At 39.1% G+C, this 17,782-nt stretch overlaps 1 protein-coding gene and 1 long non-coding RNA gene across 4 annotated transcripts in view; both read left to right on the plus strand.

The window, feature by feature from the left end:
• Positions 1-17,782, plus strand: part of LOC127461990 (uncharacterized) — a 68,092-nt gene that overhangs the window by 28,681 nt on the left and 21,629 nt on the right. The window lies entirely within an intron of this gene.
• On the plus strand, positions 10,725-17,468 carry PPDPFL (pancreatic progenitor cell differentiation and proliferation factor like). Of its 3 annotated transcripts, none has more exons than XM_051770146.1 (5): positions 10,725-10,745; positions 14,081-14,484; positions 15,313-15,398; positions 15,489-15,588; positions 15,992-17,468. In XM_051770146.1, exons 1-5 carry the CDS (start codon positions 10,737-10,739, stop codon positions 16,035-16,037), a joined length of 645 nt encoding a protein of 214 aa, XP_051626106.1. In that variant the 5' UTR covers positions 10,725-10,736; the 3' UTR covers positions 16,038-17,468. The 3 variants fall into 3 exon arrangements, with proteins under 3 accessions (XP_051626106.1, XP_051626115.1, XP_051626124.1); XM_051770155.1 differs by having other exon boundaries at positions 16,012-17,468; XM_051770164.1 differs by lacking the exon at positions 10,725-10,745 and having other exon boundaries at positions 14,322-14,484; positions 15,309-15,398.

The raw sequence follows: 17,782 nt of genomic DNA on the forward strand, positions 1-17,782 counted from the left end.
AATGTTGCATCCCTTGTTTCCTAGAGTGTAAAGCCTACAGTGATACTGGGCCTACTTACCAAGGAGAGAGGAGCACTCTGGTGGGGTTTATTCAAAAATAGAAAAGGATTCTGGGCCTTTGAAAGTTCTTCTTGAAAGCTGACCATGCCTATTCTGCCATATCAGAACTCAGCCAGAAAATTTTGCTTTCTTAAACTAAAAAGTAAATTCCATTAAAATCAGCTGCTACTCTAGTTGATGGGATTGCTTTAAGAAAGGCTCCTTTCTTGTGCATCACCTTTGTTAGAGCTCTCTATGTGTTTAACAATTAACAGTGGTCAAAAGTAAGGAGAGATATCATTCTGCATGACATTGTCTATAAAAAGGAAAACTGAGATCACAGGAAAATGCAGACAGATTGGCAAAGGAAATGCCAGAGTCTCCCTCTTTTGCTACCTTCAATCATATCTTCCTGGAAGGTATGATTCGAATAGATATGAGACTTTGGGCTCAGCAGAGGCCAAAATCCTGTGGCTGCTGTTGTACAAATGCTTGGATGAGTTTATTTACTATTCCTTAAATTTAATGAAAGTATGAAACACAAGAGAAAGGGCTTCAGCCCAATTGGTATGGGCTGTATGAGCTAAAAGAAAGGCAGCAATGAGGAGAGGAAAGAGATAGAACCTTTCCAGCCGTACAAATCAGAAGTGAATCCCTTGCTGCCAATACTCTTACACTGATGTAACAGTAAAACAAGATGTATATGCAGCTATGTTAAAAAGCCTTGCAAGGAAGGGAAAATATAGTGTTTCTCAAACCTGGGGGTCTCCAGAGGCTTTGAGGGGAAAAAAAAAGTAAAAAAGATGAAATAAGCAGCCATAAAGGATTTTTTACCTTTAGTAGTATATAAACCAACTTAGTGTATTTTTGGATGTGTACAGGTAACAGTATGGCGCTGCTGCATTTCCCCAGTATCACATGATCTGTGAGTAAATTTTTTCCTCCTGCTAGCTTATAAAACATTGATGGTAAGATACGTGAGTAGTGCCGTAAATACTAGAAAAAGGATTGGAGTGCGTATTGCAGAGAAGCAATAAGCAACCAACAATGTATGGGTAAATGTGAAATGACTGGCTGCTCTTCAGCAGCGCTCTAGGAAAATTGTGATTTTCAGTTACGATCTGTTCAGTCAGATTAAAGTCTGATGACTGCCTCAAGATGTTCATTTATCACCCAAAATAAATCAAACCGAGAGAACAGGCAACAATACGTGATTGTATTCAAAGACAACGCATCAGCACCTATGGGTAAAATTTCTAGCAGCAGCCAGATAACAGGGGCTAGAAATAAAAGTACAACAAGAGATCACATCAGGACAGGATATTATAGAATCTCATCTTGGTTCATAAATATAAAATAATGAAGTACACTTTCATGGTCTTACCTGCCAAACTGTATTAAAAACTTGAAAAGATGTTATTGTTGCCTGTTAAAGCTGAAGGTTTGGTCGAAAAAATTAAATAGATTGTACTGAAATGGGTAGACCTGCTTTTTCTATATATGCAGACCTGAAAACAAGATGAAGAAACATAATAGAGTATGTAATGCTCATTTTTAAATTATGATTTTCTCCTTGATTTTTGTTTTTGGATTCAGATTAAAATCTTATGAAACCTTTTGGTGATCTTCAAGTTTGAAAATTGTACTAGCAAACCTGAAAGATTCCCCAGAGCTATGGTCAGTTACCTTGCAAAAGATCAGGAAAAAAAAAATCTGAAAAATTAGGTGAAAGTCTGTGTGGAATTACAATTCTTCCTCCAAGCATTAGTTGGAGAGCATAAAGAGTGTTTGAGCAGAAAGTCTGGCTACCAGATGGAGGATCAAGGTAATTGGAGATAATGCAGATTAACAGATGGAAGCCTAAAAAACAGCTGAAAACAAAACTTTAAGAAAGTAATTTTTTTGTACGAAGCCCTTTTCATTTTTCCTTCTCTTGCAAAATATGCAAGTTGCAAAGCAAATATGTGCCCAAAGTTGACATGGAAGTGCTAGGCTGAGTATTAGAAATGCAAAAAGTACTTCTTTCCCACATGTCCAACAGTTTCTCTGTAAGTTGGTGCAGGCTTGTGGGCTATGCTCCAGCACAGTAACGTGCCCTTCTCAAGCACTGATATGAAGGACTTCTACCTCATTCTATTTGAATCAGCACTGAGCTTCCCAACAGGAGAAGGTCTACACCACTGCTCAGACACCTGTCTATATGTACACAACCTCATTCCTTGCAGGACTCTAGAGTACGAAGCCTAATTTTCCATGTTGTTCAGTCTGTGAAATGTTCCTGAGGGTGGACTGAAAGCAAACTCTAGAAGCACTCCCACACAAAAACTGAGTAGCTTACCAACCGGACCTTCCCTACTTAGACTAGGACCTCTGGATGAGAAATGTTTTTGAAGACTGCTGACAAGAAGGGACAACTTAGTTAGACATGAATGAGAAACTGCTTCCAGGTAAGGCTGCACAATGAGGTAGGATGAACCTGTGTATGTGCTTAGGATTTACAAAAGAACTAGATAAACATTTCTATTTCTGCAGACCCCCTGGCTAGAAGAGAGCTCCCTGTCCTAATTGCACAGTCTCTGAAATACTCATTACATTTCAGAGAATGTGATAGCATTTTCATAGAAATGACATTTTCTAGGAAGGGCATGTCTTGCTCCCTAGCACCTCAATAACTATTCAGATTTATCTATGTATCTGGAGTCCCCATAGACACAGGAGTCAGCTGTCTGAAGAGGACATGACTATCTGAACCACGTGTGTAGGCACCTACGCATCACAAATACCAATTTCACTGGGATGAGTGTGTTCCCTCTTTTGGACAAGAAAATGCAGTAATTCTGAAACCTGTAGTAGATGTGTGCATGGCTCAGTCTTGAGTGTATGAATTGCCTGTGGCTTCTCAGCTTATGAGGCTGTATTAAGCACAGGCCTTAAAAGGGGAAAAATGTGGGGTAAAATGTCACCACGATATCCTACCCAGAACAGATGAGTCTTCTATCCCATCTGAATACAGCAAAGATGTCCAGGGCAGTGTAGACTTTCACCAGACAGCAAAGTAGCAACTGGTGTGGCTTGCAGGCTTGCATTGCATTCACAGCCTCAACAGATTTGCTAACACCAGATTGCTGTGTCATGGATCTACAGGAGTCTGGCAGAAACAGATTTCAAAAAGAAATGACCATACATTTCTAGATTTGGAAAGGGGAAACAGAAAGAGGTGTGATACCTATCCAGCAATGAGCAATTTTTGAGATAGACCCATGAAGGTAATCTTTTGTGTCCAGAAATTAGCAATACATGAACGTAAATCATCAGGAGAGGCTCACGATGCATATCCAGAACTATTAAGACTTGGAAAAACTGCGTTTGTGGTTTTCTGATGCTCTAAAAGCATGACAGATGTCACCATTGGAGTTTCAGTTGGTGCTGACACAACTTATGAAGCGTGCAGTCTACGAGATCCAGTAGCCAAATGGCCTCTAGAAACCATACGGGGGTATAGGTTTTACTGTCCTTGAATCTGAAGATACTTGGAACTTTTTGCCACCTCTGTTGTCCTTTGTTAGTCTCACAAACTGTAGCTTGCTGTAATACAGTGATCACAGTGCAGATGCTGTAAGATAGCAGCAGGCAGTGGTCCTACAGGCCCTGTAGTCTGTGCAAGAGCAAAAGACATCTTCCAAGGGAGATATAAGAGTTTGCATGATTGCAATCATGGCCTTGAGGACTTTGTCCTTGCCAAAGCAGGAACATACCTGTGACAAACTGAGGGAATAACTGCAGACATAGACAAGGCAATGCAGCCTAGGGCCTCTTTACTATAATCATGGGAATGGTGCCAACAGGGGTTAATTCTGCCTGCTTGCCTTGCAGCACTACAGGTCTGTGAAAGAAATAGCTGAACAGGAAAATATCTATGTGTCAGATTTCCATGCAGTTCAGATATGTACATATATAGAAAAGACTAGTGCTAATGATGCATTTCTAAGGTTCATTACAGATTTCTTAAGGTTCAAATACTTGCTTCCAGATCTTCAACTCTATTAAAAAAAAGGTGAGGTTTTTTAGGTGCCTATTAAGGTTGTGGTTTTTTCCTCCTACAAGCCTAAAATGACAAAAATTACTATAACGATCCTTTTGGCAAGATGCAAATTTGCAGAAGATGGAATTTGGAGCCATAAGGCAGCCAAGAGACGTTTCCGTCCAAGCTGAGTTTGCTGCCAGTTCAGAGAACAGGGTGAGCCAAATTTCGTTTAGTACCTGGAAGAGCACAGCAGGGAAACAACAGGGAGAGGAGTTTGCTCACTGATAACACAGATGCTTCATAGACACTCTTGTGCTTCTGAGGTGCTCCCAGGGCCACCTTGGTCATTCTTGTTAGCCCTCCTCCTTTGGCAGATGCCTGCACTTGTTCAACCTCCTGTTTTTGAGCTCCAATATTTGTAGTGAGGGGTTGACAGGACTAAATTACACAATTAGCTCCTAATTTCTAAGTTTCCTTAAGTAAAACAAAAATGAAAGGTTTGACATGGACTAAGTTCTTGAGTTTAAAGAATTAATTTGAGAAACCCTAAATAAATGAGTCAAGAGAAAGGAGACAGTGCTTTTAAAATTCTCAAAATGCTATCAATTTCAGAACTATTAAAGTTCCTATCAATTTCAAAGCCATAAAATCACTTACATTTTGATACAAATCACTGTTAGAACAATATTTTGCAACTATATTTTGTGATAAAACTAGAAAGTTCTCCAGTAAGATTTTTTGATCTTACTTTTGCTCATTTTTTGTACTTCTGGTAAATTAAAGAAGTCATTATGGTGTAATAGAAAAGGAGATAATTTTGGACTGGGTTACAATTGAAATTAATTAGGTTAGTGAACTGTATCTGAATCATTGCTTTCATACTCAGAAATGCTGTTTGGCTCAGATCATATTTTATGTCTCTATTATAAGTACTACACTTTCAGACAAATCAAAACCTGTAAAACTGTATCTGTGATACACGGACAAAATCACAGTATTATGTGCAAAATTTAAGTGTCTGAGCACAGGATTTGTTCATACTTGTTGGCTTTTAATTTATCTCTGACTAGCTGTTCCTGCTCTACATGCCTCTTGTGACTGATGTCCAACTATCTTGTCTGCATTTGCCTCAAATTCTGCAGATTGCAAATTGTGCGTAAAAGAATATGCTTAAAGATGTAAACAACTGAATTTGAACTGCACTTATTTGTGAATATTTTCTTTAATGAGCTAATTAGGAAACAGCATTTTATTAAAAAGTTACAGGTTTTAGGAAATAAAATACAAAAGTGGGTTTTTGAGAATGAGTGTCTCCAATAATATTCATAAAAGAAGCTCTAACATCAGGCGTTTGGGTTACCCCAATGAGATTACGGAGCTAGAGCTCTGTTGTTAAACCAAAAAATACCTGTACCCAGATCCTCAGAAGTATTTAGAAATACTCCTCTTGTATTCTGTTCAGGCACTGGTCCTTCCAAAGGCTGACAGCACCAAGCGGGTGAGTTATGGAGCAGATGTGTGAGAGCTGAAGCCAATGGTGATTAAATGACTTTGTTCTGGCAGCTTGCTTAATTTCAACCTTGCTGTGCATGACCCAGCTCCAATACCAAAGCTCTTTCAGACACACAGAACTACTTTTTCCCGAAGGTGACCTGTAAGAAAACTGTAGCTATAATGGCAAGCTGCCATTAACAATTATTTTCCAAACTGCAGGCCAGTACCTTTCTGGCTGTCCTGAAAGGGTTTAAAGTGGATTGGTCAAATATCATGTGGCAGCAGTTCTTTCTCAGATTGGCAGTAGCTGTTGCAGTAACAAGTGATGACTCATGGCTGCAGGATTGATAACAACCCTAAACTGCTGACAGCAGTTCATTTTCTCCAAAGTGAAGGAGTGAATATGAATACTTTTAGCCAATTATAAGATATGGGCTGATATGGACTGATAGGAAGGATCTTAGCTGCTGGAAAATCTAGTGGAGGCAAGTGAACCAAGCGGAGGAGAATTTTTCAGAGTTGCATAACCCTGTTCTAGATATTGTTAGATTCCCTTGCTGTGTTCAAATAATCTATTATCTGCATTTGTTCTGACAATGATACGTAAAATTTATCCAGCACTTCTACCAGCTTCTTTTGCTCCCACTTTTCTCTGGTTATACAAGCAAGTGAAGCACTACAAAAGCAGAAGCAAAGTTTGTGACAAAATGAGAAAAAAAACATAACCCATAATGATGCAGACATGAAGCCTCAATCATTTGAGCTTGATACTTTATATTGACTGAGAATTTACAGAATTTGTCAGGAATGAAGACAATGAAGGATTTGATCACATAGTTTTTCTGTCCTGAAGTGAGCCTGCCTTCTGGAAGCAGAGTAGGTCAAGACGCTGCATGGCTCATTTGTGGATAATAATGAGATCTTCAAGCATTTAATGGGACTTGTAGATAATTGCAGGTATCAAAAAAAGGCAAATGTTTGAAAAGTGTATATCTATTTCCACATAAAAGTCTCTGATGGCCTTCTTTTTATAGACAGAGTATCACAGAATATTCCGAGTTGAAAGGGACCCACAAGGATCATCAAGTCCAACTGTTAAGCAAATGGCCCATACAGGGATTGAACCCACAACCTTGGCATTATTAGCACCACATTGGATGCTGTCAGAGCAAATCTCCTGTTTTACGTGGTATTCTTATTACTCTTATTCTAAAACAATTAGGATTAGATGTGAAATGATAGCATCTCCTCATTTCTTCGGTCATTTGCTCAGGCTGTCAAAATGGATCCAGGCAATATCAGTTGCATAGGGGAATTTTATCTGTGTTACCATATCAATTTCACATGGAAAGAACTTGTGACAGTTACTCATGTCAACAAATAATCACTCAATCATAACTGTTATCATCATTGTAAATGGTAACTTTTAATCAAAAGCAAAAAATCTATTGCTTCTCTTGAGCTGACAATCTGCAGACAACAATTTTCATTCTATTATCAACTACAGTAGTGGTACTGTGTTATTAAATAGACAGTATTATGTTTTCGGTGACTGAAAGAATTAAACGTATGTATAAAACATCATAGAATCATAGAATTGTTTAGGTTAGAATGGGCCTTAAAGATCATCAAGTTCCAACTCCCTGCCATGGGCAGGGACACTTTCCACTATACCAGGTTGCTCAGATCAACATCCAGCTTGACCTTGGACAGTTTCAGGGATGGGGTATCCACAACTTTTCTGGGCAGCCTGTTCCAGTGTCTCACCACCTTCACAGTAAAGAATTTCTTCCTAATATCTAATCTAAAGCTACTCTCAGTTTGAAGCCATTCTCCCTTGTCCTGTCACTACATGCTCTTGTGAAAAGTCCCTCTCCATCTTTCTTGTAGACTCCGTTCAGGTACCAGAAGGCAACAATTAGGTCACCCCTAAGTTTCCAGGTGTCTCTGGACGGCATCCTGTCATTCAAGTGTGTCAACCACACCACTCAGCTTGGTGTCACCTGCAAATTTGCCGAGGTGCACTTGATTCCTTTGCCTATGCCATTAATGAAGATATTAAATAGCTGGTTAAAACACAGACCCCTAAGTGACACCACTTGTCACTGGTGTCGATTGGGACTCAGTCATTTACCACTACCCTCTGAATGTGAGCTAAGGCTTACTGTTATCCCTGATTTCCTCCTGTTTGCTGCCTGTGTTGTAGAGGATAAACATCTATAGCAAAGCGTCTGAGAAGTCTGTATCACAAGATTTGTGAATTGTTAATGCTGAGCAGTGCACAATTATGAAAGGCTTATTATACAGTTTCAATTGCAGCATTGTATTTTTTTGGGACATGTATGATCTATTAAGTTTTGGAGAAACTCTGGATTAATGGATCCCTTGCCATCTTTCATTTCCTCTTCTGTGTTTCTAGGACTGTAAACCTGTACTTATACAGTTTTGAGCTTTATCTGTAAGGGTTTAGCAGTAGTGAATATGACCTTAGGTTCTCAATTGCATGTAAACAGTATATCCTGACACAGACAAACCAATTACATCCGCATTATGGCCCCAATTTGGTGGGATGTTTGAGGGTTTTCATTGCAGAATTTGTAGTATATTTGTTTATTTAAATCTGTCTGCCACATTCACATCCTGAAACTATGAAGCACATTCAAAAGAAGAGGCCCTGTTCTCTATGGTTACTCTGGATTTGCTGAAAAGAAAGATAAAATCTTCAATTAGGAGTCTTCCCTCATGGCTATCTGTGCCCCCAGCCTATTCTGTGATTCTGTGAAATATAATGTTTTTCCTGTCTTGAATGGAAAGAAAGTAATTTTCTGCTAGTCTGACCAAAGGTTGTGACTTTCAGATCTTGAGTTCTGGCATACTTGAACAAGATACCTCTAACTGTTAAAACTAAGTTTCCAGTTAAAAAATGCAGTCTCTATCTGGGCTATATTTCCTTCTCCTTTTCTGAAAGCCTTTCTCATCCTTTTGGAGTTCCTCACTCTGTTCTTTATGCTGTCTTCTATTTTGGGACCCTGAATTTCACGAGAGATTGTTGTGCTGCCTTGTAGGAGCTGGTCATGCAAGGAGACGAAGCCTTAGGAGACCTAGAATTACTTTGAAAGACAAGATGGATCAGTAGACCCTTAACAGTTCAAACACTTTTATCCAAACAGGATAAGGGAAAGCTAGGTCAAAGACCAATTACAAACTTAGGAAAGCAAAACAAGATAGGAAAACAAGAGCATGCAGATAAGATGCACAGTACATCACATAACAAACAAATCATGTCAACAAGAGCTTCCAGAGATAAACATGAGGATGTGTAGACAAGGGGATGTGAAGAAGTCCCTCGTTATCTTTCCTCAGCTCCAGGAAATGCTGCCAACTATGCCTTCATTGCCAGTCAGATGAGTTTGTAGTTAGAGTAAATTCTGCTGGGATGCTGGGCACTTTTATCTTGTGAAGTGCTCAGCTTGGCTACCTTTCCTTTCTCATGAAGTCAGCTTGAAGTGTAGTATCAGTATGTCATGCTTAGAGGCTCAGCACTGGTGTCAGTTCGAACTGAGACTGGGAAGAGTGGTTTCCAAAAGAAGTGGCTTTTATGGTTCTTTTCTCTCTCTCTCTCTCTTTTTTTTTTTTCCTAAATTGTCACAGAAGCAGAGATTGGCAGTACCTGTTCTCTGTTTTTTATTGTTAACATGTTGCGTATTTAAGGCAGAAAACACTCCCGGTTATCTGAATGGGACTGTGCTCCAGCTCTTGCTGGACTAAGACTCGGCACTGTAGCAGCCTGAGCAAAAGACTTTCTACCAGCAGAATTTGTGGAGAAGGAAACTGTATCAGATTAAGATCTAAGGAAATACAATAACTGGACCCTAATTAGCCATCTACACAGAAATGTCCAACATGGTATGTTTGCAGATGGATGCCCAGAAGAGACTCATTTGTTTGCCCGCTTATCGGGCTCTGGATCTCTTACACTAGGCAGCAGTGACATCACATCAAATTAACTAACCCTAGAATTAATGCCAGGGTACCTTGTCAGGGAACAGAACATGATTGTCCATGCTATTAAAATATTGAAAAGGTCCTGGAATGGCTTAGGGTTTTCTCTGGCTTCTTCCCAAAAAAGTCCCAGGCAGCATGGGATTTAACACAAGCAAGAGACAATTCTTCACAAACATTTTGGATGCAAACATATTACTTTGCAGTATAAAACAATGTGGCTAGAGACCATTCTATACCAGTTGTCTTCAGGGCCAAAGAATTGTACCAAGCGTATTTAAACTACTAGTTCAGACAAATTCTAAGCGTGTGGAACTCTAGAAAAAATGGCGGAGTCTCTGGGTCAGTCCTGATGGTGTTTGCACTTCTGAGGCCAACTGGTTAAATTGTGGGAGAAGAAGGAAATAACAAGTATGATGAACTGAAGATCTGACCTGATGTTGTGTGATAAGTCCTACACAGCCAGCGTTCCTCCTCTGCATGCTGATGTGATTTGCGAGTGGATTAACACCTGCATGTTCTTCAGATGTCCCAGTAGAAAATGGAGCAGGTATCTGAGACATATGAATGACTTGCTGGATGTGTTTAATGCAATAAAGAAGATGGAGATATACAAGGACATACCGTGTGTGTTTATAGTGGCTTTGGAGGAGACAAAAGGAGAACAAGATGTTACGAGAATGAGCCCTCTATGCCAGGCTGTTTGGTCCTTCTGATAACATGGCTTTCATTAAATCAGCAGACATTTGTGACATATATAGGGCTAAGATAACTGTCATTTTCTTGTTCTTAGGTGTGAGTTCCCATTCACTGCAGCAGAGTAAACTCCTAAAGTAACAACGAATGCAAGTGCCAGAACTCCCAGTAAGGAACTACTTTCACTACCAGGAGTGGTCATTACTACAAAGTTGATGATTTGCTGTGGTGCCACACACTGCAGTGGTGAAGAAAAAGGCCTTTTTTGTTCCTTCTATGCTCAGATTCTCCCAAACAGCTTTATGGTTCTGTGTCTCTTTTGCAGACTGCGTGCAACATAAATTTCCATTCCCCTCCCAACTCTTACTCTACCATTTAATTCTTCATCAATACCTCAAATTCTCTTGGTTTTGATAGATGAGCCCTGCATTCCTGCTGAGCTGTTTGACTTGGAGGAATATTTGAAGAGTAAAACAAATGAATGAAAATGGTAAGTGATGGCACTGGTCCTTGGAAGTAGCTAACAAACCTAGCAGGTTTCAATAATAATTTTTGCATAGCAAAGTTTTGTTACTTTATATAGTGGAAGTACTTAATTTCTTTAACGCAAGCCTCTTTTACAGATTCCTTCCAAAATTTCACAGAACAGGTATGCATAATAATTTGTTGAGATAGCAAATAATTAGAGTCACTGAAAGATCCATGAAGAAAACATTTCTGAAAATTCTCTAAAAATGTTAATACACTCTTTATGAAATACTACCCAGGAAAGTTCAGTCTTCTCATGGAGAGTCATTTTACGACACAATTCCCTTAAAATAAGAATGATTAATAATGATTAATAATTTCTTTTAAAAATTTGATTGAAATACTAATTGCAGATGGGTAATAAGACTTATTAATAAAAAGATGCAAAATCTGCTCTTCCAGAAGCTGGTTGTGTGGGAATACTCCATCCTCATGTTCCAAAACTGTATATTTCTGCATATCCATGTGGAAAGATACCTTCATTCAAATTATTCACATCTCTCAAAACATTATTAGAGTACCCGTACAATCATGCAAAGAACACCGTAATGAAGCAGCACTCTACGGTTTCTGATGCCACACTACTTTTACAGAAGTTTAAGTAACAAGGAAAAGTAAAAAATTTTCACAAAAGTTCATGAAAAGAAAACACCCAAAACAAGTCCCCAGAAAGATGGGCATCATGCTTACGGATATTCCAGGAAGTAAAAGAGTAGGCAAGTTTATTAGAAAAATCTTGTCTAGTGAATAATTAACAGGTCAGCTTTAAGGTCAAGCTTAATATAAACTGTTTGTTTGGTTTTGTTGTTGTGACTGTGATGGTTTACTTTTAATGTCTAATAAAGGGTTATACCAGGTAATCCTGGCAGAATTATGTGGGAGACTTATTTATTTAATGGGTCATATTGATTTAATTTTAAAATTTAAGTTACTGTTTTGATAAGTGTCCGTGTTTCATGGGATCACATATAATTCAGTGTTGTGCCCATTTTATAGTTAAGCATACACGAATGTTAAATGAACACCATTGTTAAGGTCACAATATTAGTCGGGCAAAAGGCTGGAAATGCATATGTTCTGTAAATGCATTTTTATAAAATTGCAGATTATGTATTATTTATTTCATAGGGCCCTTGCCTGTTTTTGCATAAAGCCAGGATATGAACTGAGTTTGTAATGTTAAAGAGATTATGGTAGGCATTTAGTAGGATTTCATCCATATTTGTGACAGAATTTGAGTAGTGATGCAACAAAGGCTTCCAGGGAGAAAAGAACACGTCAGTGGGCAAGGCAATTGAATGCTGTCTTGAAAGCTAAATTGTAACCTTGCCCCTGAGTTTGTCATTGATGCTATGTGAGTTACTTACATTTATCATAGGTAGCCACTAACCATTTTTTACAATGTCTGATGAGAATCTGATTTATCAACACACTGAGTACTTAAATCTGGATCTGAAGTGAATGACAGTTATAAGTGGGTAAATGAAGTATGGCAAAGTGTTAAATAGTTATAAAAAAATAAAGGCCTAGGCAGCTCTCATATGAGACACCTAAGATTTCTGGATTCTTTTATCTTATCTCCTTTGGATCTCGGAATTCCCATGTGTTAACTGAAGATAATAGCATGCCTTGGTTTTGTAGCAGTGCTTTAAAATAAATGTGCCAGTGTTTTAGAAGCACTCTGCCAAAATGACCCTGTAAGAAAAAACCCTGGTGAAATTTGTAGTTCTACATTCAGAAAATTCTGCATTCTTACTTGAAGAAAATCTAAGAGATAGAACATAAAGCCAGATCGAGTGAGAGAAGTGATGGAAAATTTCTCATTAAATAAGTGTTTTGTGTTCCAGTGCAATGCATGAAAGAGGTCTCCAGAACAAAACTGGCAAATGGCCATGTATGTTAAATGATATAGTAAAATGATATGCATGCAGCAGGGAAGCAATTAAAAATTTCACAGACCTGGTGTTCCCCAGCTCTTGAGTGTTTTGGCATGGCTCCAAAATATTGTGGTGTTTGGAAGAGTACTATTTAAGTCAGTGTTCCTGCCAAATACAGTGCCTAGACCATGGGTATGTTAAAGCCTAAACAGCTTTTCTAATGGTGTCCTTGACAAACGTATGAGTAGATTTAAACAGGATTTCAGAGCTGAAAGAGAATGACAGATGCTATTCTTGATAATGTTACTAGCTCTGTCTAGAACACAGCGTTATCACTACAAACGCCCACTACCATGGTCCGAGAGGAGCACTTCCTATGGCTCTTGGGGGAGAAGCTTCTCTTCTTTGATGGAATGGATCTGACAGTTATACAGAGTGCTCAGTGTGAGGGCATTTATGGTGGTGCAAATGTTTATTGCCCACAAATAGAACAGGAAATGCTGACCATTTCAAAATGGAAATTCACTATTAAGACAGGAAAAGAGGTGATTGCTATATGACAAGCTAATAGATCAGTTACATTTAGGTGTCCATTACCAAGTAGTAGGGATGTAATTTTTACTCTTACAGTGCTTTTTAACATAACAAGATAAACATATGAGGTAACTGGTGCTAGTGCTTGGTACCAAGCCAAAGTATTTTCTGTGTCAATCTTGCAGATTTCACAAAGATGAGCCTTCAGGCTTTGCTTGGGAAAGACAACAACGTTGTCATGACAGAAGGTCAATAAAAAGGCCTAGGAAAATACACAATGCTTATCTGTTACAACTGCTGTAATGAGTATTGTTCTACGGGAAGTTTCCCTGTGGTATAGTTTATACCCTTACAAATATGCTAAGAGCTATTATGGACCATGTCCTTATCATTTGAGATAGAACACAGTATTTAAGCAGATACGTGGCAGTGACATGGTATCTCACACCACATATGGCTGTGTTCTTACCCACAGCTCCTGCTAGGAAAAAAAAAGAGAACAAACATTTTGTTGAGGAGCAGGAGAAAGTCAAATACCCAAAGCTGTTTGTTACTTTTTCTGTTGATCATTATGCAAGATAAGGACACACACTGTGGGACAAGTTTTGCCAAGATATGGGATTGCAACAGTGTAAAGGAGCTGTGCATTTATCTGTGGGAAAGTAAAAGTTATTTTGTTATCTATCTTGGATTACTAAGTTTTTTACCAAGACTGTGTGCTCGTGGGTTTTGCTCATTACCGTGAGAGTGGACATCATTCCTCTGGCCTCACTTTCTTTAGTGTATATGCACAGTCATGTTCTAAACAGCCATGTTTTGGCATAGCCAAAAATCTCTACCGAAACGGGTGCCTGTCTGCTCACTCCTCTCTTCCCATTCCCCACAGAGAATAACTAAAGCTGCAGCTCTTAGTCCCCGCCTGTGGCACTCCAGAGAAGTGCTCAAAGATGACAGGCAGGAAGAGAGACCGAGGGGATCGGGGAGGGGACGCGGGGCTCTCCGCGGCTCTCCGGGACGACCCGAGCAAGGGCTAGGCGACAGCAGCCAGGGGCTCTCCTCCTCCCTCCCTCTCTCCTTTCCTTCCCTCGCTCTCTTCCGTCCCGTCCCACCGCCCCCTGGGCGGGCCGCCCGCCGTGGCCCATATAGGGGCGGCTCGGGTTGCCGGCGGCACAGCGCATCCTTCCACCCGCGGGCTTCTCTCGGAAAAGAGGCGGATTCCCAATTGCGCCGCTGGCATGGCCTCAGTACCCTCCGCCGGCTGCCTCCTGGCCAAGAACCAGTACTACAGAAGTGAGTGTTCAGGGGGGCTGGGAGCTGCCTGTCATCCCCAAACACACCCTCCGTTCTTCTCCCCCTCTTCCATTCTCTCGTACTAAGGGAGGCTGAGCTCACCGAGCCTCTCCCGAGGAGATCCCCGGGTTGTTTGCACTCGGGAAAGGTCAGAAAGTGTTTCAGATGATGTCTGGATGAGCTAAAGGCATGTCTCTGTGCAGTAGTTTTTAATTTCTTGGAGAGGTTTTCATACCAAGGAACTTAGTGTTAATGAGCATTTGCTTCTGGTTATTCACCTATTCACAGCTTCTACCTGTGCTTTGTGTTTACTTTGCAAGCTTAAACACAACACAAAATCAATTCACATTTTGTTTCTAAATATGTGAAATAATCACCATTTTGAGAGTACATGTGGTGTATTAGGATTCCATTGTACAGGATGGATACTGTTGTGTGAGCGTAGTATATGGTTGTATTACAATGGAAACTATAGCAATTAGGTTGTTTTGGACTTGAAGTCTATACTTCAAGTATAGACTTTCTTGTTTTGATAGCAATGTGGAGGATCATAAGCTTTTCCAGTAATTTTGGTGAAAGTTGTCCGAATAGATCTCAGTATGCTTTTAAGTGAAGCAAAGTAGACTGAGAGAGCAACTGATAAAAAAGTTTTTATAAAAACAACTGTAGTAGAATGGTGTATATAATATAGAAGTTATACTCTGTAGCTCAGTAAACTTGATTCCTTCAATATAGCAGCAGGTCTGAAAAACTTTTGACATAGAAATAGTGCAGGCTTTCAAAGCACTTTTTAAATTATGTGTGTCTCTGTTTTCCATGAACAGCAAGACTGAACTCTGAATCCAGTGTTTCTTCCAGCTCCTCCTGCTGTTCAGATGCCACGAACATTACAGACCAGGAAAAAATATTTCATGGTATTCTTCCCTTCTTTGAAACAGTCTTCAGTTTTGCCTGTTTGTTATTCAGACAGTATCTAATAATGTGGTCTTTTCCTCCTTTGGCAGGGTTACCTGACTTAATTGATAAATATTGGTGGATAAAAAGCTTCTTCCATAGTGAACCATCTCCACCACCTGTTGGCAGAAAAACACTATCAGCAAGCAGGTGAGTTCTGTTTTTACAACGGTGGGGATAACTTGCTGCATTTTCCTTTTGCTCAAAGTGTTACTAAACAAGTCATAATCCACTAAAACCCTCTGGAGGGTGCAATGCTATTTTCATGACTTACACTTGGAGTATCTTTTGTTCAGGGCTATGGAAGCTTCCCGTGTTTTCATTTTAATAAATGGAATCATATGCTACTGCACATTATGAATGTGTTACAGTCTGTTACTGTTTCATATTTATGGTGCTATTTATTTAATCTTCTACCCATAGAACTTGCACACCCATTTATACAGTTTACCCGTTTTACTTTATGTTAAAAAGATGATATGAATGCATTTGAAAATACTTAAACAGATAAATATCTTTGAGGAAAATACAATGAAAATTCTACTCATAACAGTTTTATATGTATTTCTGCAGTACCAATAGTTGAAAGAACAGTGTGATGGCCTTACTGACTGAGATGCTATATACAGACCTGTTTTTCCAAGAGGCTTGGGATCTTCCTAACATCTGGGTTCAGCTGCAAGAAGAAAACAAAACCTTTAGGAAAGTGGAAAAGTGTATTTTCAAAATATTTGTCAGTAGCTTAAATGGTATTGCTTAATGGATGTGTCCATGGCCCACCGTGTTCTTTACAGAATTGTATAATTTGAGATGTCTCTCTAATGGAAGTAACTAGGATTAAATATCCAGATGAACTGAATAATTAGAGAAAAAATTACAATAAAGGTAAGATTGTAGGTTTAGGAGAAGAATCTGTATTGGATGACTTTGCAATGGGTTAAGTTACCTTTAAGATATCAGCTCTACAGGCAGTCACAGTGATACAAAGATTGAGATCTATAGTCCGGAGTAGGACTGCTATATGGTACATGTCTTCCATCAAGTATTTGTGTACCAGTTACAGAGAGTAAGTTTACAAGAATGATTGTCAATTGCTTTGATTTTAGAAAGCCCAGTTACATGAAGAAACAGTAATCTGTTTCGTCTCTTTGGTCAAGCAGGGTGCATAGATCCTAACCTCAAATACCCAGGTACAACTTTCATTCATATCTATGCGTGTTGGTTTCTGAGGACAGAATATAGGAGATGGACAAGGAACCAGTAATCCTAGTGGACACTGACATTTTCCAAGGACAAAAGCAACCTTAATCAGAGTTCATACTCCCAGCTCTGTTTTAGATTTCTCTCACTCACTTTGTTGTGGCTTGAAGAGCTACTTGTTCTTAGGTGACTAATTCTATCAATATTCTGCTCTCTGTCAGCTTAGTTATGTGCTAGATCTGGCAAAATGTTCCACTCAAGGTAATGACACTGTTATTATCCAAGTCAACCTTTGCTGTGATTCATGCTCTTGAAAGACACTGTAATATTGCAATGCTGAAGACCAAATGAAGCTAATTAGTACATCAGATTACTTATTCTACTGGGTATGACTGAAATGCATCAGAGAATATGGCAAATAACATATTTGACTGGATGATAAAATTTATATCAATTATCTATGCAACTCTTTGATGTATTATCAGTAAACCTGCCTGATGTTTGTCCATCACTGGATGAACTAACAGTAGCAAATATTAATGTAACCAACATGTTTTTACTATGGGTTAATGGTTGTCATGGCTGTGCATAACTTCAAAGTGTATCAAGTGGCTTCTTCAGGAGGCTTACAGTCTCCGTGAAGACAATAAATGCATGGCAGGTGACAACAGACAAGAACACAATTCTGAAAGCATAATTTCAAGGGTCCTTAAATTGACTTGTTATGTGTCTTACTTTACTGCTATTGTATAGTTTCATCTTTGTCCTTTAAGTGTACAGAATGAGCTTTTTTATGCTAAGATTTTTTATTAATAAATATTTAATCAGTAGTTGGTCTGGTTTATCTTTGGCTTTCAATAACAACCTGGTGTTCCATGTTCTTTGTGGTGCAGTTAGTGGGTGGTCTGGGGGTTTTTGGAAAGTGTATTTTTTTTTTTAACATGAAAAATTTTTAAAATTTAAAATTCCCTCAGAGGTCTGTGTTGTGTGTGTCACGTTCTTCCTTTAGTCACTTCAAAGTCTGATGCGAGGTGAAAAAGGAACACAGGCTAGGAAAAAGACCCTAACAACTTTTTATATAAGATCATGTTGTAAAGGAAGAGAAAAAGACAACTTATGTGTTGCAAGAAGGTGATTGTGTCTC

Source organism: Manacus candei, unplaced genomic scaffold (assembly GCF_025592945.1).
Source record: "Manacus candei isolate 608988 ecotype Guabito, Panama unplaced genomic scaffold, ASM2559294v1 h1tg000008l, whole genome shotgun sequence".
Classification (NCBI taxonomy): Eukaryota; Metazoa; Chordata; class Aves; order Passeriformes; family Pipridae; genus Manacus; species Manacus candei.

Bases quoted from the DNA above. Each gene is read 5' to 3' on its own strand.
- PPDPFL (XM_051770146.1), top strand. The intron at 14,485-15,312 runs GTGAGTGTTCAG...ATGAACAGCAAG, and splicing joins CAAGAACCAGTACTACAGAA to ACTGAACTCTGAATCCAGTG. The intron at 15,399-15,488 runs GTATTCTTCCCT...CTCCTTTGGCAG, and splicing joins CCAGGAAAAAATATTTCATG to GGTTACCTGACTTAATTGAT.